Source organism: Cervus elaphus, chromosome 4 (genome assembly GCF_910594005.1).
Source record: "Cervus elaphus chromosome 4, mCerEla1.1, whole genome shotgun sequence".
NCBI classification, from domain to species: Eukaryota; Metazoa; Chordata; class Mammalia; order Artiodactyla; family Cervidae; genus Cervus; species Cervus elaphus.
The window spans coordinates 12,523,818-12,548,325 of record NC_057818.1 but is presented as its reverse complement, the minus strand read 5'-3'; the positions used below and the strand labels follow the sequence as shown (position 1 = coordinate 12,548,325).

Below are 24,508 nucleotides of genomic sequence, written 5' to 3'. Positions count from 1 at the left end.
CGTCCACTCAGCCACAGGCAGGAACCAAGCCTGGGGACAGTGAACAAAGCAGCTGGAAAGAGAAGCCTGAGAATCACAGCTCTCTTTTTGACAGGGTATCTTAAATAAGTGGACACAGCTGGCAATCGCACTCCTTGTTTGCGAGAGAGACAGCAAAATGGCCAGTGCCTGGGCTCTCTGTAAGATGCAGGAAGGTATCATGAATATGCCCATTGTTTGCCCCTCCTGGCTATTCCATAATACTTAGGAGCTGGAATGGTTGAAATGAGAAAGTTTAGAATGGAAAGGGGTAAGTAAGTGGACAGATAATTGCAATCTGAAGGCAGAACAAAAGAACAAAAGGATCACAGCCTAACACGGCTTCTACCGCAGCACTTCTCAAAGCCTGCACGCTCCAGCACAGGCAGTACGACAGCCTGGGGTGCCGGGACGGGGCCCCAGGGTCGGCATGTCCAGAGGCGCCCAGGAGACGCTCAGGCCCACAACTGTCTCAGAGCTACTGCCTCAGCTGATTTCCTACTGACTCTTAGGGAGTCAATGCAACAGTCTCAGAGATAAAAGCTTATCCCTCCAAGTACTCTCCTGAGAGAATTAATGACAAATAAGAAGCTAAAAAAACAAAACTGCTAGTCACTCAGTCGTGTCCCACTCTTAGTGACCCCTTAGACGGTAGCCTGCTAGGCTCCTCTGTCCGTGGGGCTTCTCCAGGGGATCTTCCCGACCAAGGGATCGAACCCCGGTCTCCTGCATTGCCAGCAGATTCTTCACGGTCTGAGCCACCAGGGAAGCCCAAGAAAACAAAGGGAGCTGACCACTTTCTGGACTTGAGAGCAGTGCATATTTTCACCACACAGGGCCATTCCAGCATTCATCATGGCAAAGCACTTTGTGCCCAGGTGGGCGGCACTTGAGCCTGTAGACCATTCCACACACCACTCCAATGCTCCCATCCGGTACCCCAGCCTTTACCACTGGCGTGGACACATGGAGCCAAACAGTGTGTCTGGGAAAGCCACAACTCAAGATGACATCCCTCTGCAGTCACAGAAGACAGCAAACTCCCAGACATAGCCTTTACTCCACTGATGACACTAGGGTGCCCCCTGGTGATAAAAATCTAAGTTGTAAGGCACTCAAAGTCTTGTTTTTTGAAATCACACTGTACTCACACACAATCTAGGGAGTAGGAGAGCCAGGGTCTGAAAACAGAGCCCCCGGCATGCCCCAGGGCCATACTGCTGTTTTCTGTTCAGTGTGTTTAAAACACTTACTTTGGTTTGTTAACCTAGTAAGTGCATAACTGGGAATTACTGAATGCCAGAATGAGTTCAGGCACAGAAAACGTGTGTATTTTTTTTTTTACTCTATACACTGCATATGGTGCCTCTAACGCAGCAAACCTCCATCACCTCTAAGATACCCCTTTGTGGTAACTGGATGTAATAGAAATGCAGCAGAATAAAACTGCAAGAATTGTTCAAAGTTCTCTCTTTAATTATACAGTTACTTATAAGAATAGAGAATTTTTTAAGCAAAAATACAAAATCTCACAAAGGAAACTGAGCAACAGAAAAAGCTGAAATTTATTTGTATTAGATACAAAACCAAACCAACTTACTCTGAAAACAGTGCTACCATATTGTGAGGTCAATACTCAGGACCTTCAATAAGAAGGTAATATTTTTAAATCTTTTTGCTACTGCAATGGGATGAGAGGTTAGATCCCCACCACCAATACCATACACACACACACTCAACACTACAATCTCAAGTTTAATTACATACCAAAGTGAAAACAAAAACTTTAAAAACTTTTTAAATGTCTTTATGACCTCAGGGAAGGAAAAAACTTCTTAAAAGATATTTTTAAAAATCTACAAACTATGTGAAGTAATTAGCCTCCAACTAATAAAAAATTAAAAAAAAAAAAAAAATCTACAAACTATGAGGAAAAAAAATACATGACATTAAAACTTTAAAATGTACTCCCAAAGATTAACCCTACAAATCAATAAGAAAAAGACAAGCCATTTGATAAAAATATGGACAAAAGATATAGAACAGGTAATTAACAGAAGCAGAAATCTACACTGCCAATGGACATGTGAAAGTAATGTAATGGTGCTCAAATGTTTGTAATCTGGGAGATGTAAATTAAAACAACAAAAATCCACTTACTCCATCAGATTAACAAAAATTTTAAGTATGTCTATACTGAGAATGGGGATTCCCAGGAGACACTAGTGGTAAAGAATCCAAGTGTCAATACAAGAGACTTACATAAGAGACGCGGGTTCGATCCCTGGGTTGAGAAGATTCCCTGGAGAGGGAAATGGCAGCCCACTCCAGTATTCTTGCCTGGGAAATCTCATGGACAGAGGAGCCTAGCAGGCTACAGTCCATGGGGTCAAAAAAAAGCTGGACACAATCAGAACATCTGAGCACAGCATACTGGGAATTCTCAAAAATTTTTCTTTTTAATGGGATCTAAAAGATTCATATAGTTAAGGCTATGATCTTCCCAGCAGTCATGTAGAGTTGTGAGAGCTGGACCATAAAGAAGGCAGAACACCAAAGAACTGATCCCTTCAAACTGTGGTGCTGGAGAAGAGAGGATCCTGAAAGTCCCTTGGACAGCAAGGAGATCAAACCAGTCAATCTTAAGGAAAATCAATCCTGAATACTGGTTGGAAGGACTGATGCTGAAGTTGAAGCTCCAGTATTTTGGTCATCTGATGAAAACAGCTGACTCAATAGAAAAGTGGAAAAGTCCCTGATGCTGGGAAAGATCGAGGGCAGGAGGAGAAGAGGGCATCAGAGGATGAGTGGCTGGATGGCATCACCGATGCAATGGACATGAACTCGGGCAAACTTCGGGAGATGGTAAGTAAGGGACAGGGAGGCCTGGTGTGCTGCAGTCCATGGGGTCACAAACAGTATGACATGACTGAGTGACTGAACAACAACAAAAACTCTCATGCACGAGTGATGGGAGTGCAGACTGTGACAACCACTTAGAAAGCAGACGCGCTGAAGATGCTTATTCCTTGCAGGGCACCAAAATTCCATTCCTAGGAGTATTTCTTGGAGAAACCCACAGACGAGCATGAGGAGACATAACAAAATATGATTACTGCCACATTTCTATAATAATGGAAGAACTGAAGACCTAGATAGTCCCCCTCAACATGAAAACAGGTAAGCTCAATATTGAACAATTAACGGGGAATTTCCTGGCAATTCAGTAGTTAGGACTCTGCGCTTTCACTGCTGTGGGCACCCAAGTTCATTCCCTGCTCAGGGAACTAGGATCCACAGGGCACAGCCAAAAAAAAAAAATTTAACAATTAAAATCAAAGAACAAGAACAAAATGTCCAAATAAATCTAAAGAATATTTAGCTTAAAATAAACGAACTACAAAATGATGAATACAGTATGATACCACTTTATTGCTGTTGTTTAGTCACAAGTCAGGGCTCTTCTGCAACCCCATGGGCTGTAGCCCACCAGGCTCCTCTGTCCATGGAATTTCTCAGGTAAGAATACTAGAGTGGGTTGCCATTTCCTTTTCTAGGGGAATCTTCCTGACCCAGGGATCAAACCCACATCTCCTGCATCGCAGGCAGATTCTTTACTACTGAGCCCCTGGGGAAGCCCCTGGTGAGACATTTTTCACCAAACAATCAACAGTGCACAGTACATGCACAGTAAAGAGGTGAAAATCACAGCCAGAAAACAAAACGTACTGTGCATTTTTGGCAGAGTTTCAGTATTTCTGGGGAATAAGGGGAATGAGAGTATACAACGGAAGCTTCAACTGTCTCTGTAATGTTTTGCTATTTACAAGTATAGCAGTAGTCAAATCCAATGGGTGGGTCCAGTCATTTTTTTCATGTTAGCCTCCACACTTTTCTGTACATTGGAATTCCTATTTAAAAGGCATAAATAAAACAACAACAATAACAACAGATCTAAAACATAATCATCAATTAAATCTATGCATGCACTCAATAAAACAAAATTTTGTCTTACCTCAACTGAAGCGCGAGGAGTCACAAAGAACTGATTGAATTCATCAGGGCTAAAATCTCCAAAAATATACTGGGAAGAAAAAAAAAAAGAATCACAGATCCCATAACATACACAAATCATACAGTTTCAGAAAAAAGTGTTACATCAATCCTATAAATAATTAGCCAGAACCCCCAAGACCCTTTCCCCAGTAAACAGACAACGCTGTCTGGTGCTCCTTTATAGTCCCACTGCAGAGAGATCTTTAAGTCTAGATAAAAACCTTACGATTTTATGGAAGAAAATCAAAATGATGGGCCTTATGATGGGGGAAAATGTTCCAGACAATACCAACTACCAGCAAGGATGTGAAGCAACTAGGGATGCAGAAAGGCATAGCAACTCAGGGGAAAAAAAAGGGTGGCAGTTCCTTATAAAGTTTACTTACCACACAACCCAGCAAGCCTACTCCTAAGCACTTACCAAAGAGAAATGAAGAACAATGTCCACACACACACACAAAAAAAACAAAAAAACCCTGTATGCTGAAATTTACAGCAACTGTACTCATAACCACCAGAAACTGAAAAGAAGCCAAATCTATATCAAGAGGTTGACATGATACATGAACATGATGAACTACTAATCAATGACTCTCTAAAGCATCACACTAAGAGAAGCATCAGACTTACAAGGCCACAAGCTAAGGACAGAAAACAGATCCATGGCTTCAAGGTCGGAGGAAGGAATCATTACAAAAAGGAACAAGGGAACTTTGCAGGGGGCGGGGGGCGGAGCTTCACAGGGAAAGCCTGTTAGAGAAACAGTAAACTTCCCATGTGCCTAGGAAACACATCCACCAAAAAATTAATGATTTCAGTTCTTGAATATGAATGGACAACAAAAAATCAAAAGACATGAGAGGCAGCAATAAACAGGAATAAAGAGGGTTACTATTAAAACAGGGGAAAATGAATCTGTGTAAACAAAACATAGGAAACAGAAAAGAAGTTAAAATTCTAATCTGTATCATGAAAGAAATTCTAACAGGTAAAATAAGCAGACTGTCAAGGAAAAAAGGAAGCGAGAACAAGGAAGTATTCAAAGAAATCAAAGGATTATTAAATTTAAATTACTAAATTTACAAACTCAACAGACGATCTTAAAGAACCAAGATCAATACTGTAAGACAGCAATGCTATGAAAGTTCCAAGAAAAAAAGTATTTCTTTTTGTTTTCATAGAATTCTATTCTATAGTTTACTACTCAAGTGCAAAAGGCAAAATAATTGTGACTCTCATACACACTTGGGATGGGTGGAGGTGGGCTGCTTAAGAATTCCAGAAAATGCATTCAAGGGATACAAAAGCAGTAACAAACAAGCAGGATCCAAAAGATGATCGATACTGTAGACGTGAAGCCCAAGCAAACATGAAGGAAGACTCATGCTGCTTTATTTAATGCCAACAACAGGAATGTTGTCCACGTAAAAGAGATCCACGCTACCTTCTGAGCGGCTGTTTAATTCACAATGTGGGGAAGACACATTAGGATAAGAAGTGAATGTTCTTAAAGAATTGCTAAGCTTTTCTCTTCAGGCTGGATTTCTCTTGGAAAGATAAAAATAAATGAAATACTCATTGAAATCACACTTCTATGTATACTTTCTTATTTGAGTTTCCATACAATCTAAAGTCTTTTTAAAAAAACAGAAATTGGTCAATCCAGTAAGAGAACTAAAATTTCAAATGATTCAATAAAATCACGTCAATGAAGAGGAAGGGGAGGAACCATGACCCAGCAAGCCTTCCACCAGTCTGCAGGAACAAACCTCATGGTCAACCATCAGAATGCTTCAGTTCAGTTGCTCAGTCACATCTGACTCTTTGCAACCCAAGCACGCCAGGCTTCCCTGTCAATCACCAACTCCCAGAGCTTGCTCAAACTCATGTCCATCTAGTTGGTGATGCTATCTAACCATCTCATCCTCTGTCGTCCCCTTCTCCTCCCGTCTTCAACCTTTCTCAGCATCAGGGTCTTTTCCAATGAGTCATTTCTTCCCATCAGGTGGCCAAAGTATTGGAGCTTCAGCTTCAACATCAGTCCTTCCAATGACTATTCAGGACTGATCTCCTTTAGGATGGACTGGTTGGATCTCCTTGCAGTTCAAGGGATTCCCAACAGTCTTCTCCAACACCACAGGTCAAAAGGATCAATTCTTCAGCACTCAGCTTTCTTTATAGTCCAACTCTCACAACCATACATGCCTGACTATTGGAAAAACCACAGCTTTGACTAGACGGACCTTTGTTGGCAAAGTAATGTCTCTGCTTTTTAATATGCTATCTAGTTTGGTCATAGCTTTTCTTCCAAGGAGCAAGCGTCTTTTAATTTCATGGCTGCAGTCACCATCTGCAGTGATTTTGGAGCCCAAGGAAATAATGTCTCTCACTGTTCCCATTGTTTCCCCATCTATTTGCCATGAAGTGATGGGACCAGATGGCATGATCTTAGTTTTCCGAATGTTGAGTTTTAAGCCAACTTTTTCACTCTCAAGCGGCTTTAGTTTTTCTTCGCTTTCTGCCATAAAGGTGGTGTCATTTGCATATCTGAGGTTATTGATATTTCTCCCAGCAATCTTGATCCAGGTTGTGCTTCATCCAGCCTGGCATTTCGCATGATGTACTCTGCATGTCAGTTAAACAAGCAAGGTGACAATATACAACCCTGACGTACTCCTTTCCCTATCTGGAACCAGTCTGTTGGTCCATGTCCAGTTCTAACTGTTGCTTCCTGACCTGCATACAGATTTCTCAGAAGGCAGTTAAGGTGGTCTGGTATTCCCATCTCTTTCAGAATTTTCCACAGTTTGTTGTGATCCACACAGTCAAAGACTTTGGTGTAGTCAATAAAGCAGAGGGAGATGTTTTTCTGGAACTCTCGTGCTTTTTCAACGATCCAGAGGATGTTGGCAATTTGATCTCTGGTTCCTCTGCCTTTTCTAAAACCAGCTTGAACATCTGGAAGTTCACGGTTCACATAATGTTGAAGCCTGGCTTGGAGAATTGTGAGCATTACTTTGCTAGCATGTGAGATGAGTGCAATTGTGCGGTAGTTTGAGCATTCTTTGGCATTGCCTTTCTTTGGGATTGGAATGAAAACTGACCTTTTCCAGTCCTGTAGCCACTGATGAGTTTTCCAAATTTGCTGGCATATTGAGTGCAGCACTTTCACAGTATCATCTTTTAGGATTTGAAATAGCTCAACTGGAATTCCATTACAATCTCCACGAGCTTTGTTTGTAGTGATGCTTCCTAAGGCCCACTTGACTTCACATTCCAGGATGTCTGGCTCTAGGTGAGTGATCACACCATCATGGTTATCTGGGTCATGAAGATCTTTTTTGTATAGTTCTTCTGTGTGTTCTTACCACCTCCTCTTAACACCTTCTGCTTCTGTTAGGTCCATGCCATTTCTGTCCTTTATTGTGCCCATCTTTCCTGAAATGTTCCCTTGGTATCATTCATTTTTTTTAAAGAGATCTCTAGTCTTTCCCATTCTATTGTTTCCCTCTATTTCTTTGCACTGATCACTGAGGAAGGCTTTCTTATCTCTCCTTGCTATTCTTTGGAACTCTGCATTCAAATGGGTGTATGTTTCCTTTTCTCCTTTGCCTTTCGCATCTCTTCTTTTCACAGCTATTTGTAAGGCCTCCTCAGACAGCCATTTTGCCTTTCTGCATTTCTTTTCTTGGGGATGGTCTTGATCACTGCCTCCTGTACAGTTTCACAAACCGTCCACAGTTCTTCAGGCACTCTGTCTATCAGGTCTAATCCCTTGAATCTATTTGTCACTTCCTGTATAATGGTAAGGGATTTGACTTAGGTCATACCTGAATGGTCTAGCAGTTTTCCCTACTTTCTTCAATTAAAGTCTCGATTTTGCAACAAGGAGTTCATGATCTGAGCCACAGTCAGCTCCCAGTCTTGTTTTTGCTGACTGTATAGAGCGTCTACATCTTTGGCTGCAAAGAATATAATCAATCTGATTTTGGTATTGACCATCTGATGATGTCCATGTGTATCTTTCAGTGTCATATCTTTTTGCCTTTTCATACTGTTCATGGGGTTCTCAAGGCAAGAATACTGAAGTGGTTTGCCATTCCCTTCTCCAGTGGACCACATTTTAACAGAACTCTCCACCATGATCCATCCATCTTGGGTGGCCCTACACGGCACGGCTCATAGTTTCATAGAGTTAGACAAGGCTGTGGTCCATGTGATGTTTGGTTAGTTTTCTGTGATTGTGGCTCTCTGTTAGCCTTTTGCCCTGCTTCATTTTGTACTCCAAGGTCAAATTTGCCTGTTACTCCAGGTATCTCTTGACTCCTACTTTGGCATTCCAGTCCCCTACAATGAAAAGGACATCTTTTTTGAGTGTCAGTTCTAGGAGGTCTTGTAGGTCTTCATAGAACCATTCAACTTCAGCTTCTTCAGCATTATTGGGGATTACTTGGATTACTGTGATATTGAATGGTTTGCCTTGGAAACAAAGAGAGATCATTCTGCCATTTTTGAGATGGTGCCCAAGTACTGACTGCATTTCGGACCCTCTTGTTGATTATAATGGCTACTCCCTTTCTTCTAAGGGATTCCTGCACACAGTAGTAGACATAATGGTCATCTGAGTTGAATTCGCCCATTCCAGTCCATTTTAGTTCTCTGATTCCTAACATGTTAATGTTCACTCTTGCCATCTCCTGTTTGACCACTTCCAATTTACCTTGATTCATGTATCTAACATTCCAGGTTCCCATGCAACATTGTTCTTTACATTATAGGACTTTACTTCCATCACCAGTCACATCCACAATAGGGCGTTGTTTTCAATTTGGCTCTGTCTCTTCATTCTTTCTGGTGTTATTTCTCCACTATTCTCTAGTAGCATAGTGGGCAACTTACCAATCTGGAGACATCTTTCACTGTCATATCATTTTGCCTTTTCATACTGTTCATGGGGTTCTCAAGGCAAGAATACTGAAGTGGTTTGCCATTCCCTTCTCCAGTGGACCATGTTTTATCAGAACTGTCCACCATCATCCATCCATTTTGGGTGGCCCTACACGGCATGGCTCATAGTTTCATAGAGTTAGACAAGGCTGTGGTCCATGTGATGTTTGGTTAGTTTTCTGTGATTGTGGCTTTCATTCTGTCTGCCCTCTGAGGGTAAAGGATAAGAGGCTTATGGAAACTTCCTGATGGGAGGAGAGACTGACTGTGGGGGAAACTGGGTCTTGTTCTGATGGGAGGGGCCATGCTCAGTAAATCTTTAATCCAATTTTGTGTTGATGGGCTGTGTTCCCTCCCTGTTGGTTTGTCCCCAACCAACACATCACCTTTGGAGACTGCTGAATACTCACAGGCAAGTCTGGGTCAGTTTCTTAGGGGGTCACTGCTCCTTTCTCCTGGGCCCTGCTGCACACAAGGTTTTGTCTGTGCCCTCCAAGAGTCTGTTTCCCAGTCCTGTCTAAGTTCTGTAGTCAAATCCCACTGGCCTCCAAAGTCAAATTCCCTGGGGGCTCTCAATCCCTTTGCCAAATCCCCAGGTTGGGAAATCTGTTGTGGGTCCCAGAACTTCTTAACAGTATGAGAATTTATTTGGTATAACTGTTCTGCAGTCTGTGGGTCGTCTGCTCAACGGCTCTAAGGTAGGGTTAATGGCAACCTCCTACAAGAGGGCTTATGCCACACCCAGGACTGCTGCACCCAGAGCCCCTGCCCCTGCGGCAGGCCACTGATGACCCGGACGTCCACAGGAGACACTCAAACACTCAAAGGCAGGTCTGGCTCAGTCTCTGTGGGGTCTCCTGGAGTGCACAAGGTTTTGTTTGAGCCCCCCGAGCGTCTCTGGCGGGTATGGAGTTTGATTCTAAACACGATTTCGCCCCTCCTACCGTCTTGCCAGGGCTTCTCCTTTGCCCTTGGACGTGGGGTATCTTTTTTTGGTGGGATCTAATATTCTCCTGTTGATGGTTGTTCAGCAGCGAGTTGTATTTTGGAGTTCTCACAGGAGAGGATGAGCGCGCATCCTTGATTTCAGATGCTATCCCTCCCAAGGAAGTTTCCCAACCGGTTGTTAATGCCCAAAAGTTGTCGAAAAGGAACAGCAGGAAGACGTCTGCAACAGTGTTGATGACAAGCGGGGACGGTCTAGCTGGTTTCAGGATCTAATGAAGCTCATGTTCTTGATGTCTCATCACAGAAAGAATTCAGAGAGACAAAGTGATAGGTAAGAAGTAGATTTATTCAGATCCAGAGAGAAGCACAGAGTGTGGGCCATCGCAGAAGGCAAGTAAATGCTTAGGCTCCAGGGAAAGACTTTTTCTCCTATTATTTTTGATTTTACTCAATTCTTTGTTTTTAAAGTATTATTTGGAAAAATCTGCTACAGATTTTAAGTGTGCTTTCTCATTACAACTTCATGTCAATAATCTCTCCACAGATCCACACCGTTAGCGTGATCACAAACCTCACTGGTGAGGGCGCCAGGAAGGGCAGGAAGACTCCCTGGCAGTCCAGGGTTAGAACTCTGCACCTCCACTGGGGACTAAGAGCTCCTGGTGCAGCCTTCCAGATGGAAGGAGCATGTACAGGGAGAAATCTCCAACACTGTTAAATTAAGAAAACATTCTTTGGGTTAAAAAAAGGCAGGGGGGGCAGGGTAGGAGGCAGGAAAATAGAAATACTGATTTGTATCTGCATAAAGGTAGGGGCTTCCCTGGTGGCTCGGCAGTAAAGAATTCGTCAGCGATGCAGGAGACTCGGGTTCAATCCCTGGATCAGGAAGATCCCCTGGAGAAGTAAATGTTCTTGTCAGGAAAATTTCATGGACAGAGGAGCCTGGCAGGCTACAGTCCATGGGGTCGCAGAGTCAGATATGATTTCACGACTAAACCACCATAGACAGATCAATCAGGACTAACCTGATGGCTTGGTGGTGAGAAGTCCACCCACCAATGCAGGGGACACAAGTCCAATCCCTGGCCCAGGCAGATTCCACATGCCGAGAAGCATCTAAGCCCAGACATCACAAGTACTGAGCCAGCACTCTAGAGCCTGCTTGCTGCAACTAGAGAAAAGTCCTCACACAGCAACAAAGACCCAGCACAGCCAAAAACTGATTTCTAAAAAGCAACAGATATTGGAAGGAGGGAAAGTCAGTGGAGGTTGTGGAATGGAGAGTGAGATGTTTTAGGATGTATCTTTTCAGAGTTCTTAGTTCTGAACCATGCAAAAATACTTTATTCAAAAGATTAACTGTAAAGTCAATGTTATCAAATCACTCTACAACTATCATATACCCATTTTCCAGAAGCTGTGTTTGCACCTATGTTTCATGATCTCCTTGACAACAGATTAGGACTTGATGAAAACATTTAATCCAAAAATGACACCATAAGCAACTGCTGCAACTGCTAACTATCAACTATGCAATGCTAAAGTATCATTTAACACCTGACAAATGGCTAGCCAGAGCTGCTCTGAACTTTAACATAATTCTCTTAACACCAGCTCACATATATCAATAAACAGCTCCATAAAAATGCACATGAATCACATTCTCTGCCCTAATCGGATCTATTTTCAATCCTTAAAATGCATGAGTTTTTGAAAGTAAGTAATTAACACTTGCAACAATCTAAAGAACAGTCATGTCAGTTTTGCAACTGAGCTTACAGAAGGGGCTGCTAAGAGGCTAGCGCCAAGTCTCAATCTGAGTTGCACAAAGTCACTCAAGTATCAAGTATGGGAGACTTCGAATAAAAGACAATTTCCTGCCATCACATGTGAAAAAACATGTATTTTCATGGGCAAAGAAACTAATGTCTCTTTTGTAACCACTCAAACACTGAAGGGAAGTAATATAATAAAATATACTATCCCACATAAATTTGGAGGCTATCATTTCAGTGCTTTTCAAAATCATCTACATCAGTTACAAATAATCACAGGAAGCATCACTATGAAGAAGTGTTTTTTATCCACACTGTTCCAAAAAGCCAAATAGAAGTATCGTTGTAAAGTAGAATTTAGCTTAAAAAAATTAGGAAGAAAAGTTAAATTATGAAGTTAAAACTACAAAAGATAGAAAAACCCAAGGATTTATTCAACTGCAAACCCCAGTGAGCAGACATAAATTACACTGCCCTGAATTTTAGTGACAATTGTTTAACTAAAACTGTATCTGACTAAAAGGTGAAGCATCACAAGTCTTGTGACACCAAAGAATTTATCACAGAAATTCAGGGCAGCCAACTTCCATTAAAATGTTCCAGTCTCAGTTCAGTTCAATCTCTCAGTTGTGTCCAGCTCTTTGCGACCCTGTGAATCACAGCACGCCAGGCCTCCCTGTCCATCACCAACTCCCGGAGTCCACTCAAACTCATGCCCATCGAGTCGGTGATGCCATCCAGCCATCTCATCCTCTGTCGTCCCCTTCTCCTCCTGCCCCCAATCCCTCCCAGCATCAGGGTCTTTTCCAATGAGTCAATTCTTTGCATGAGGTGGCCAAAGTATTGGAGTTTCAGCTTCAGCATCAGTCCTTCCAATGAACACCCAGGTACCTGATCTCCTTTAGGATGGACTGGCTGGATCTCTTTGCAGTCCAAGGGACTCTCAAGAGTCTTCTCCAACACCACAGGTCAAAAGCATTAATTTTTCGGCGCTCAGCTTTCTTCACAGTTCAACTCTTACATCCATACACGACCACTGGAAAAACCAGAGCCTTGACTAGATGGAACTTTGTTGGCAAAGTAATGTCTCTGCTTTTTAATATGCTATCTAGGTTGGTCATAACTTTCCTTCCAAGGAGTAAGCGTCTTTTAATTTCATGGCTGGAATCACCATCTGCAGTGATTTTGGAGCCCCCCAAAATAAAGTCTGACACTGCTTCCACTGTTTCCCCATCTATTTCCCATGAAGTGATGGGACCAGATGCCATGATCTTAGTTTTCTGAATGTTGAGCTTTAAGCCAACTTTTTTACTCTCCTCTTTCACTTTCATCAAGAGGCTTTTTAGCTCCTCTTCACTTTCTGCCATAAGGGTGGTGTCATCTGCATATCTGAGATTATTGATATTTCTCCCGGCAATCTTGATTCCAGCTTGTGCTTCTTCCAGTCCAGCGTTTCTCATGATGTACTCTGCATATAAGTTAAATAAGCAGGGTGACAATATACAGCCTTGACGTACTCCTTTTCCTGTTTGGAACCAGTCTGTTGGTCCATGTCCAGTTCTAACTGTTGCTTCCTGACCTGCATACAGGTTTCTCAAGAGGTGGGTCAGGTGGTCTGGCATTCCCATCTCTTTCAGAATTTTCCACAGTTTATTGTGATCCACACAGTCAAAGGCTTTGGCGTAGTTAATAAAGCAGAAATAGATGTTTTTCTGGACCTCTCTTGCTCTTTTGATGATCCAGCGGATGTTGGCAATTTGATCTCTGGTTCCTCTGCCTTTTCTAAAACCAGCTTGAACATCTGGAAGTTCACAGTTCACGTATTGCTGAAGCCTGGCTTGGAGAATTGTGAGCATTACTTTGCTAGCATGTGAGGTGAGTGCAATTGTGCAATTGTTCCAGTCTCACCATCCCCAAAAGTCTTCCCAATTTTCAATCACAAACTGTTTTAGATGTCTGGCAAAATGAAGAACGTTACCAAAAAGCAGGGGCAGGATTGTGCTCTTCCAAAAACTCAATGTCACAAAAGGCTGTGGAAAAGTTCCAGATAACAGGAAGCTAAAGAGACAGGGCAACTAAATGCAACATCTGACCCTATGCCGGATCCTCCGCTGGAGGGGAAATGCTATAAAAGGAGAACATAGGGTCAACTAACAAATCCAGAATACGAACAGTGGGTTAGAAAAAGATACTGCGTCCATGTCAACACATGGAAGTGATAGCTGTCCAACTGCGGTTACTTTAAGAGAATATTCATGGGAAATATACATTCAAGCAGACAAGAAGGCTAAAGGGTCCCAGTGCATGTAACCCACCCTCAAACCTCAAAGAGTAAGAGAAAAGGTGTCTGTATTTTCATGTGTTTGTGAGTTTGTACAGGTATCTGTGTAAAGAGGGAGAGAAATTAAACACACCCCAATGATTAAGTGAGGTTCAACCCTAACCAGTCAACATGAATAAAAAATCAAACGGGGGCTCTTTGTACTTCTGCAATTATTTAAAATTTTTCCAAATAAAGAGCTTGCTGGGGTTGTTTTTAAACTAAAACTGAAAACACTCAGCTGTGAGGAAAATTTTTACCTACCCTCTTCTTATACATGTGTGAAACATTTTCCTTCCTCTGGAGAATTAATAAATATATTTTAAAAGTCTATTTTTAAAGAAAAATATGCTAAGTTTTGGTTTAAAAAATACAAGATGAAAATGACTCAGTGCCTGATTTCACAGGATTTACAATCTTGTGGGGAAGAAAATGGCACTGGCCACATGCATTCATTTGTCCCATGGGAGCAGCGAGAGCTGAAACTCACGACTGTGAGGCTGGTGAGGGAGGAAGTGCAACCCCACTTTCCCCATCCCTGCCAAGCCTGTGGCGGCCCGGCACGCCCAGGCACCCAGGCAACGGGCACTGCGAGCCCTCGCTGGACCACAGAGCACTACAGAAACGTTGGCACTGTCAAGTCAGGCAGATCCCTGAGGTTTAAGCCAGGCCCACCAGAGCTGAATGAATAGTGAAGTCAAGAGGAGGACCAAGAAAGCAACCACAGAAGCTCTGCTCCCAGCTGTGGGGGGGGTCGGGACACAGCACAGGGTGCTGGGCTGCCCCGACCCCCGGGAAGGGGCCTGGGGGTGGAGGGGTCCTCTCAACCAAAATAAAGCTCCGCTTCCCCTCCCTTCCACTGGCCCCAGCTCAGGCCTTCAGAACTCCTACTGTTCCTGTCTGATTATTTTCTGATCCTTTCTATAGAGGACATGAAAAATATATGCACAAACTCACGTCAGGAAAAGGGACAAGCCCTTGGCACAGCTAGGGTGGAAGCAAGACTTCACTGCAGCCCAGCGCCAGGGTGTGGCCACTCTGGGTTGCCAGAAGACTCCAGAAGGCCCTCTAGGGCCTAGGGCTGTACAGCCTGCGAAAGGCACAGGCCAAACTGGAAATACCAGTATTCCTGCTAAAGGAAAAGCAAAGACAGCCTCAGCCCAGGAGAGGTGAGGAGAAGGAAAGGCGTTTGCCAGTCGCCTGCGTGGCCCGCTGCTGGCTCTCCAGGGATCTGATGCAGCCACGGGAAACAGCACCTCCTGCACGAAGCATGAACCCGGAGGATGACCCCCAGAACGGGCACTAGGGGGCGCCGGAACACAGTTTCCAAGGTTTGAGCTCCAGAAACGTAAGTCATTGTGCAGGCTGCCACCAAATCCGTGTCCTCCGCCCTCAAGAGGACTGGGAGAAACGGGAGGTGAGCCTCTGAGGTAAAAACTTAGGCTACAAAGGCGTGATCAATAAACACTGCTGCGTGTGCACTGTACTTCACAGATTCTGCAGCAGTCGGGCATCTGTGAGTCAGACCCAGGCAGTGTCCCTAGAACACTCAAAGCCCAGCCCCGCAGGGTCAAATGCCAGAACCAAACAGGAAGTAGAGTCTTCTCCCTCCCTCCTCCCTCTTTCCCAATACAAAAGTGAATTTTGGAGGTAGGAGGAAACGTTAAGGACTAATACACTGGCGGCTCAGCAGTAAAGAATCCTCCTGCATCACAGGAGATGCAGGTGCGATCCCTGGGTCAAGAAGACCCTCTGGAGAAGGCAATGGCTACCCACTCCAGTATTCTTGCCTGGAGAATCCCATGGACAGAGGAGCCTGGTGGGCCACAGTCCGTGGGGTTTAAAGAGTCTGGCAAGACTTAATGACTAAAAAAACACTGCTCCGAGTGATAAACGCTTTAACTTCATCCCTAAAATCAGGGTATGCCAGACTAAATCCATCTCCACAGTTCTTCCTAGCTCCAAAAGGATCTCCTGGATCTAACCTGGAGAAACACAGCTTTGGGAATGTTCTCAGACTGACATGGCTACCAGGTGGCTGGCACCTGAACACATCATGCTGAGTGAGAGAGCCAGACTCAAGGGCCATGTGCTGCAAGAATCCATCCACATGAAGTGTGTGATGTCCAGAAGAGGCAAATCCCCAGAGACAGAAAGAAAAAAGAGGGTGGCTGCCAGAGGTTGGGTGGGAAGGGGTCAGGGAGTCATCATTATGGGTATGGAGCCTCTTTCTGGAAAGATGAGGTGTTCTAAAGTGGACTGTGGGGGTAGCTGCACAACTCTGTGAATATACTAAAAACCACCAAAATGTACAGCTATTTAAATGGGAGAACTATTAACAAGTGAAGTTAAAAAAAAAAAAAAAAGAAATCAGATCAGTACTTGCATAAAAAGAACCATTTAAATTTCTTTATTTTTTTTTAATCAGGACCCAGTACCTGATGGATGGTGACATCTACTGAACAGTCACTGCTCAGCCTTAACTTTGGAAATTGGTGTGGGTGGCCTAGGGGACACCTGGAGGTGACAGTGTTCAATGCACAGCAGGAATTTCATTGATTTAACAGCATGTATTGAGCACCAACTATCCACGCTGAACTGTGCTTGATTACGAGAACAAATTCTGAATAAGACAGACAAAGTTTGGGACACCATGATATTTATAATTTTGTCACCATGTGCGTGAACTGCGCATTGCAGACAGTACTACAAACGGCAGAAGCAGACAGAGGAAGAGGTGGGCAGAAGAAGGTTTATGCCTCGACTGACTGACTACCCAGGGTTGCAGCAGAATTCTCCTCACTTTCTTGGGGCTAAGGAGTCCCAAGAAGGAAAAAAATGGACGAAAAAGTGTGACAAAGCCACTCCCTCCTTAAGATTCAAATGTCAAGTGTTGGTTTCATGTGGTTTGTGTATTTTATTCTGACTATTAAAGTCCTATCAAAAGCTATCCTCTCAGCAATTTCCCTGGTAGTCCAGTGGTTAAGACTCCTCACTCCCAAAGCAGGAGGCATGGGGTTGATCCCTGGCCAGGGAACTAGATCTCAAATGCTGCACAGCGTGGCCAAAAACTAAGATCCCACATGGCGTGGCAAAAAAATAATAATTTTTAAAAAGTTATCCCTTCACTTTTCCAAGATTTTTAATAGACTGGATTTACTTAAGTGCTTTCATGGGGAGTCTAAGTTGCAACTTGTTTCCACAGACTGTACTCTCCAAATCAGAAAACATGATTCACTTAACAGAAATCCACTTTTACCAACTTTCCAGGCCTATTGTACATTACACAATGTCAGTTAAATTTTAACTTGCTTTGCTCTAAACTATTACTAAAGAGCCCTCATTATACAGTAACTTGCTATATAGACTTTTTATCACATGGAAAAGAGCTGATAAATTAGGGAGTCAATTTGGTACTTGTTATCTGGGATACTCCTAGTAGAAAGAAGTTCAAAATTCCACCTATTTTCATTTCAATCACCTTGGTGCTAATCTAGGAAGGAAAGAGAAGGGATGGGAAGAGGAAAGTGGAACACCAATGAAAAAGAACCATTTCTGTCAAAATTCATCAAACTATATACATTAAATGAATTAAATTCCCTGCATGTATATTATATCTCCATAAAGTTGTTTTTTAAAAAGGAACAGACACCAAGTCAATTCATCTTTTCCATCGCGTGCATCAGTACTTGGCATATAGCAGGTGCTCAGGAGCTCTGCTGAACAAATGAGTTCAGGAAGAGGAGGAAGAAAAGCAAAGCCCACAACCAACCCAAGTTCCAGGGCTGAGGACCAACGCCCTCTCTACAGCAACAGTTCCACTCCGGAGGCCGGCAGGCTGAGGAACGCCAACTCAACTGCTCTCATTGTTTCTTATGCTCCTGTTTTTACTATCACCAGAGGTGGGCGAGCAGGGGCACCATTTTCACTTCTAAATATAAACTTTTAACATAGTCAAGATATAACATGCAATTTTTAAACATAACATTTAACCATAATCAAGAAAAGTTAATTAAAGCTTTATAGAAAACTTTAATAAGAGAATATATGCTGACCTAGAGGAAAATCATTCACAATAATCACATGGTCTCCCAAACTAGAGAAAAATCAAACCTCCAAAGTGTTAAACCTTAAAGGGGAAAAATGGGGGGCAGTGGCAAAACAAACTGTGGATGTGCATCAGGTCAGATCAACTGTAAAAGTACATTTTTTTCTCCCCAGCCCTCCATCGTTGACCACCATGTAAGTCCCCTGTGTCTAGCATGTTGGGGGCATTTGCCCAGTTTTTCTTGCCCCCGCTCTTTTCTACTTAAACTTCTTTATTAAAGCCTATTTCCTTAAGAACCCCCTGCTTGCAGGCAGATTCACTTTCCTGTCACAGATACGGCTCGTGTTCCTGGGAACCCTATCAGGGGTGGGTGAGGACACAGAGGGGAACAAGGCACTGCTGCTGCAGATGTGAAAGGTGACCGCCGCTTTCTAAAAACTTAGCAGCCTCTTACAAAGTCAAACATACACCCACCATATGACACAGAAAAATTCTACTTCTAGGCATTTTAACCATGAGAAATGAAAACGTATGTTCACACAAAGACCTGCACGTGAATGTGGTCAACAGCTTCATTCATAACAGCCAAATGCTAGAACAAGAGGTGCCCATCTAGGGCATCATCAAGATGCCCACCAAGAGGTGAAGAGATAACTGTGGTCCATCCCTACAATGGACTAGTACCAGCACTGAAAAGGAAGGAATACTATACCACATAGGCAAATGTCAAAAATGGTATGCTGAGTGAAAGGAGGCAACACACAGAGTACTCTATAAAATTCCACATAAAGAAAATTCTAGCAAACGGGAACTTAGCCTATAATAGTGACAGAAAACAGATCAGTAATTGCCTGGGAGAGGGATGAGGATTCGTGGTGAAGCATCATGAGGGAAACTTACAGGCAATGAAAATGTTCTCTATTTTGATTGTGGGAGCAGTTACCCTGGTATATACATTTGTCAAAACTCAAAGCGCTAGCTTATAATTGGCACATTTATTGTATTAAATTATACCTCAATATGGTTGACATTTTTTTTTTCTTTTTTTTTTTTTTTTTTGCTTCAGTTGTATCTGACTCTTTGCAATGGTTGACATTTTTAACTAGACACACATCTATCAATAAATAGATGAGGCAGTTGTATTATAAAAACAGCTCTTGAAGATCAAGGACCACGATACTGATTTTCTGTTTACATAAGTAGAATTCTTAAGCACTTGATAAATACTCACACACGAGGGCTCTTTAAGATTTCATGTTCCTTAACTCAAAGACCCTAACTAGTGGTACACAACACGACCTAAACGATAGTGCATGCATCCATATTCCGCTGCCTGTTATCACTATAACCGGCCTCTCTAAGCCTCCAACCTCAGACTGTTCATGCCTGGCTTGGCCTTTACAACTGCCTAGATCCCCTGACATACCCAACCCCACACTACACACAGACAATCAGTGCCAACAACGCTGAATCAAAACTAGGGCTGCATTAAACAAAATGCTACATGAGCAGAAACTTGTAAATCCATCTGTTCTACAGGATTTTTCACTTAATGAAATATGCTGGAACCAAACCAACGAAAGCTTGACTACTGAAGGCCACCTGCCAGAAAGGAAAGTACATCACTAAATCAGAGCTCCATGTTAAAAGACATTTTGGAACAAAAGAGGTGTGACTACATAGATTATTTTCCTCTGTTGGTCACTGCCAATGGTGTCTTCAAACACCCTGAAAAACAGAGAGGTGCCTAAGAAACAGGACTCGTCTTAGCTGGTACACACACTCTTCTCCTTCCAATTTTAAGGAGAAAGTATATAGAATGTTTCCTCTCATGAACTGCTTTGGCTGTTAATGAAGACCAAAGTTAGAAGAGTTGGTCAAAACAGTAAAAGCTGCAAAATTACTATCTGCTGAAAATAAAAGAATACAAGAACAGGTACTGAGAGCTTAAGGATCTGCCAAGCCTCCTGAGGAAAGAGTCCACTTTTTATTTTCTCTATTTAACCTTCACCTAATGCCCTGCTGAAAAACAGCCTCCAAAGATTGTAATTATGGAGGTATAGTTTACCTGACCAGCCAAAACAATACACTGAACTCCATTCTTGAATTACATATGTAAATTATGTTATGATTAGAAGTATTTTATTAGAAAAATGAAACTCAAGACTTCAGAAAGTCTCTTGTAAGGTAAACATGTGGAGCTCAGAATTCTGGAAAATAAATTTTACCCCAGTCAGCTCACAATACTGTTTTTCCTACAAAGGTGGAGCTCACCAAGCTGGGGAACAGGGTCAGCTGCACAGGACAAAGCCATCAGGCGGTGCTTCTCAGCCCTGAGACACCTGAGGACCAACTGAGCATCCTCAGGCCACAATTCTGGGTTCCATGGTGGGAGGCAAGGCTTCACTTAGCATTTCAAATGCTTCCTATGTGAATGTGATGTGCAGTCAGGGTTCTGAATCACTGAACACAGGGGCACAGCCAAGACCCAAGGAGTGAGGTGTGGAAGAAACAAAGCAGAAACTGGGGTGAGGGTAGCGTAACTATCCCCACACTCAGGGGGAGCCCTAAACCAGACAGAAGAAACTACAACACAATCTGAGGCGAATGCTCACTCCGTAAGAGCACCCACTGCTCGACAGACATCCAGAGAAGATGCTTTTTACTTTCTCCAGAGCAGATGTTTGTAAAATGGGAACTCTTAGTGCTTTTAAGGGTTTATTGGTCATTAACAAGTTAAAGCCCAACAATCAGAAGAAAAACTATAACACAACTAAACTAGAAATAATTTGATAGAAACATTCCACTCCAATGCAACTTTTCAGAAATGTCTTTTTCACAGAGACATTGCTTTGTAATGGAACTCATTTTCCATTTGCTCTTTTGACTCAATGAAATCTTTCGCCTCCAACATTCTGCTTTTCCAAAAATAACCTGATTCAAACCAAATAATTTTACATCCTTAAGCTCATCAATCTATCAAGCACTTGATTAATAATAAGACCTCTCTCACACACACTTTTCATAATAATCTTTCCTGGAGGGGACCCTGTACCTTCTTCAGGACTTGGTTCTGGCTCTTAACCATTCTCTCTCCTCTGGGCTGACACCTGGATATTCATTCTCCCATTAAGCAGTCCACCTACTCTCACAGCTTCAACTAAGCAGATGAATTCCAAACTCACACTTTCAACTTGGACTGCTCAGTTATACTCCAGTTCCACAGTTCAAGCTGCCAACCCCTAGATTCATTCACTGTTATGTTCTGGCTTAACCTTGAAATCAAAAGGTCCACTATTTCCTCAAAGCCAGGTTTTGCACTCATGCCAACAGCAAACTTCACTGTTCTTCCAAACTCTTGGATGAGAAACTTGGAAGATTATCTTGAATTATATATATACCCCAGTTCCTGGACAATCTCATCAAAACATCAAAATGCTCAAAAGATTTCATTTGGTAAAAACAGCAGCAACTGCATGAATTAAAATAAGCATCCCAATTAAGTGATCCCTGGTCAGGGAGCTAGGATCCTGTTTAATCGGCACATTACTTCTGTGAGACACTGATTCCCCTAACCTTTTTGGCGGTGGTGAGGAAGTGATGCAAGCAAGTGAGGCCCACCACCTCAAGAATGCACATGCACACATTTCGGCACATGATTTCAGGACATGCAGACGCTCTCACGCTCCTCATGTCCTATACCACCCTGCTACTCACAGTGTGGTTCCCAGCCCAGCAGCAGAGACACAACCTGGGGGTTTATGCAGCTCTCAGATCCCCCCACCCCCCAGTCCACACCTACAGAAGCCAAACATGCCATTAACAGGATCCCCCGCTGACTTTTAATGTAGCGTCAGCCTGAGAAACAGGGCATGTAGCACGGCATCCCAGGGTCCTCCTCACAGCAAGCTGCACCTTGTATCCTGGACACCACTGCAGGGCTCCCAACTCCTCTCTCAGGCTGGCTGATCGTTTACCACCCACGCTGGAGGCACCAGCCCACATCAAATGCCCTCCTCCTTTCTCTCCATGTGCCCAAATCCCATTCATTCTCAAGGCCAGTCATTACCCACCTCCTTCACTGCCTGAATTCCCCCTGCAGAACCTGCCATGTCTGCAGAGTTCAACACACTGCACATCTCAGAACCTGCCCCAATGGTTTCCTATGCCTCAGTCACCTACTGAGTCACCCACTCCCTACACAGGGTAAGAACACTAGATACCTTCCAGAGCCGCTACAAGCAGCAGCTAACATGCCTGTCCCGGCTGGCTTCTCACACGCAGAACTCAGTTCGAGTCTCCTCTTTGCAAACTGCTTTCCTAACAAACCTGAGTTACTCTGGATTTTAACAGGTGATTAGCCTCATTCCCACAGTCAACCAGGGATTTCCTAAATGTACAGACTGTGTTATATCTTCCATTAATTATTCATCAATAAACATATTTTGAGCACTTATTACATTCCAGGCTCAGGGAATGTAACAGTGAACAAGAGAACTCCTTCCCCTCACTAATCTTCCACTCTAGTAAAGGGAGAGAGAGAATGAACCAAATAACTGTTAGGATACCAGATGAAGAGGATCAGAAGGTGTTAAGTGCTCTGAAGAGAAAGCAAGGCAAGAAGGTGGTGGGGATGCAGGAGGCTGCGATTTTAAAGAGGGCAGAAAAGAAATTAAAAAATGAAGCCAACATTTCATTCTTTCACTATACTAGCTGAAGCTTAACTCATGGAGGCATTAGAGCTGGAAATCTCCAATTAGGTCAGAAAGTCTTTTTTCCTGAACATAAACAGAATTAAATGGTGGAACGTCATCTGCTATTGTCAGACATAAAACAATTTAACTTCACTGACTCAATGGACCTGAATTCTAGCCAACTCCTGGAGACAGTGAAGGACAGGGGAAGCCTGGTGTTCTGCAGTCTGTGGGGTAAGAAAAAAGTCGCACATGTACTTTAGTGAATGAACAACGACTTTAAGGTTACTTCTAAGTATGGTATTTTAGAGCATATTCTCAGTTTCAATTATGATCCTGCCAACTGAAAAATAATACACAATCGAAAAGAGGCAATAACTTGAAAATATTACCATTTGTACCCCATCAGTCCAGGGGTCACAAAAGAGTCGGGCACAACTTAGCAAGTACACAACAACAATGCCATCTATAAGGTCTGGTCCTAGGAAAAATGCAAAATAAACCAACCTGTCCACTTTGAAAAACTAAAATAAAGAGGGCAGGGAGGCAGGCCTGCCTGAGAAGACTCGCGCACTCCAAATGGCCCAGGGCCAGGGAGCAAGCGCGTGGACAGAGCGGGTAGCGTGCTGCAGCAGAGACAACTTATCTGTGCTCATTTTTGTTGGCAATAGCTGAGTTCAAAAAATAACCAGTGGACGAACAATGACACTGGCTGAGATATCTAAGATGACAAAGGTAGGAAACACAAACATAACTGAGGCGGCAAGCCAATGGAAAAGCTCTCTTTCCACACTCACCAGTGACATACTCAGGCTCTCCACCTGGGAAGGCAGACAGCTCTGTGGCTCTGGAATTTGGAGATAATGGCATTTGCTCAGACCAGGTCAACAAAGGATCAATGCTCTGGACCACCATGGGGAAAGATACCATGAAGGTATTTATTGCATCATTAACGGTCCTCTGATCTCAGCTTAACCTGCTGAGAAACAGCCCAAAGAATGAAACAAAACAGATTAGCTGATATCCAGATGAGTCGCCTGGATTCAAAAAACTACACAACAGGAATAATGAGAGTCATGAAACCCTTAAAGAAAGCCTAGAGGTCACCTGCATTCTTAACGCAAGAACTGCAATCCATCTGAAAACCTGAGGAGCAGCCCACCTCTTCTGCAGCAGCTCTCGTTACTATAAAGGTATGTCTAGGGAGGGCAAATCTGTGCCTTGTGGTTCCTGCACCCTGTGGTCCTGACCTTCACTCCTAGGACTGGAAGTAGGTTCTGCCAGACGACGTCTGTGTGCTGTGCCCTCCGCCAGGCAGGGCCATGCCTTCCTTCCACCGCTCGGGCACTCGGCCCATCCGGGGCCAGCAGCCTGCAGGCCTCCCGGAAGAGCTGACTGACCAGGAGGAAGGGCAGGGCATCCCCAGCACCAAAGTCCACAGGGCCCTCCAGGCTCCCCGTGCAGGACACGCTTGGGAGTCCTTCCCTTCTTCACAGGGAAGGGAGGAAGCTAACTCAGATCTAGCTTTCAACAAAAAGAAATCAATGGCAAAGAAACAAAATGGCAACATATTTTACTTTCTGTCCATCTTAAAAAGAAAAGAGACTCATTTGCTCAACATGTGTCAGGGGGTGAGAGGCCAAGTCTTTCCAAAGGGAGCTGCGGCAACTCTGTATCCAAGCCCAGTCATGGCTAGGATATT

General features: G+C 43.3%; 1 protein-coding gene across 1 annotated transcript in view; it reads right to left on the bottom strand.

Moving 5' to 3' along the window:
• USP10 (ubiquitin specific peptidase 10) overlaps positions 1-24,508 on the bottom strand; it is a 64,870-nt gene that overhangs the window by 29,292 nt on the left and 11,070 nt on the right. The window contains exon 2 of the mRNA XM_043898198.1: positions 4,034-4,102. Within this exon, the coding sequence (XP_043754133.1) occupies positions 4,034-4,102 (69 nt within the window). The remainder of the gene's footprint in view (positions 1-4,033; positions 4,103-24,508) is intronic.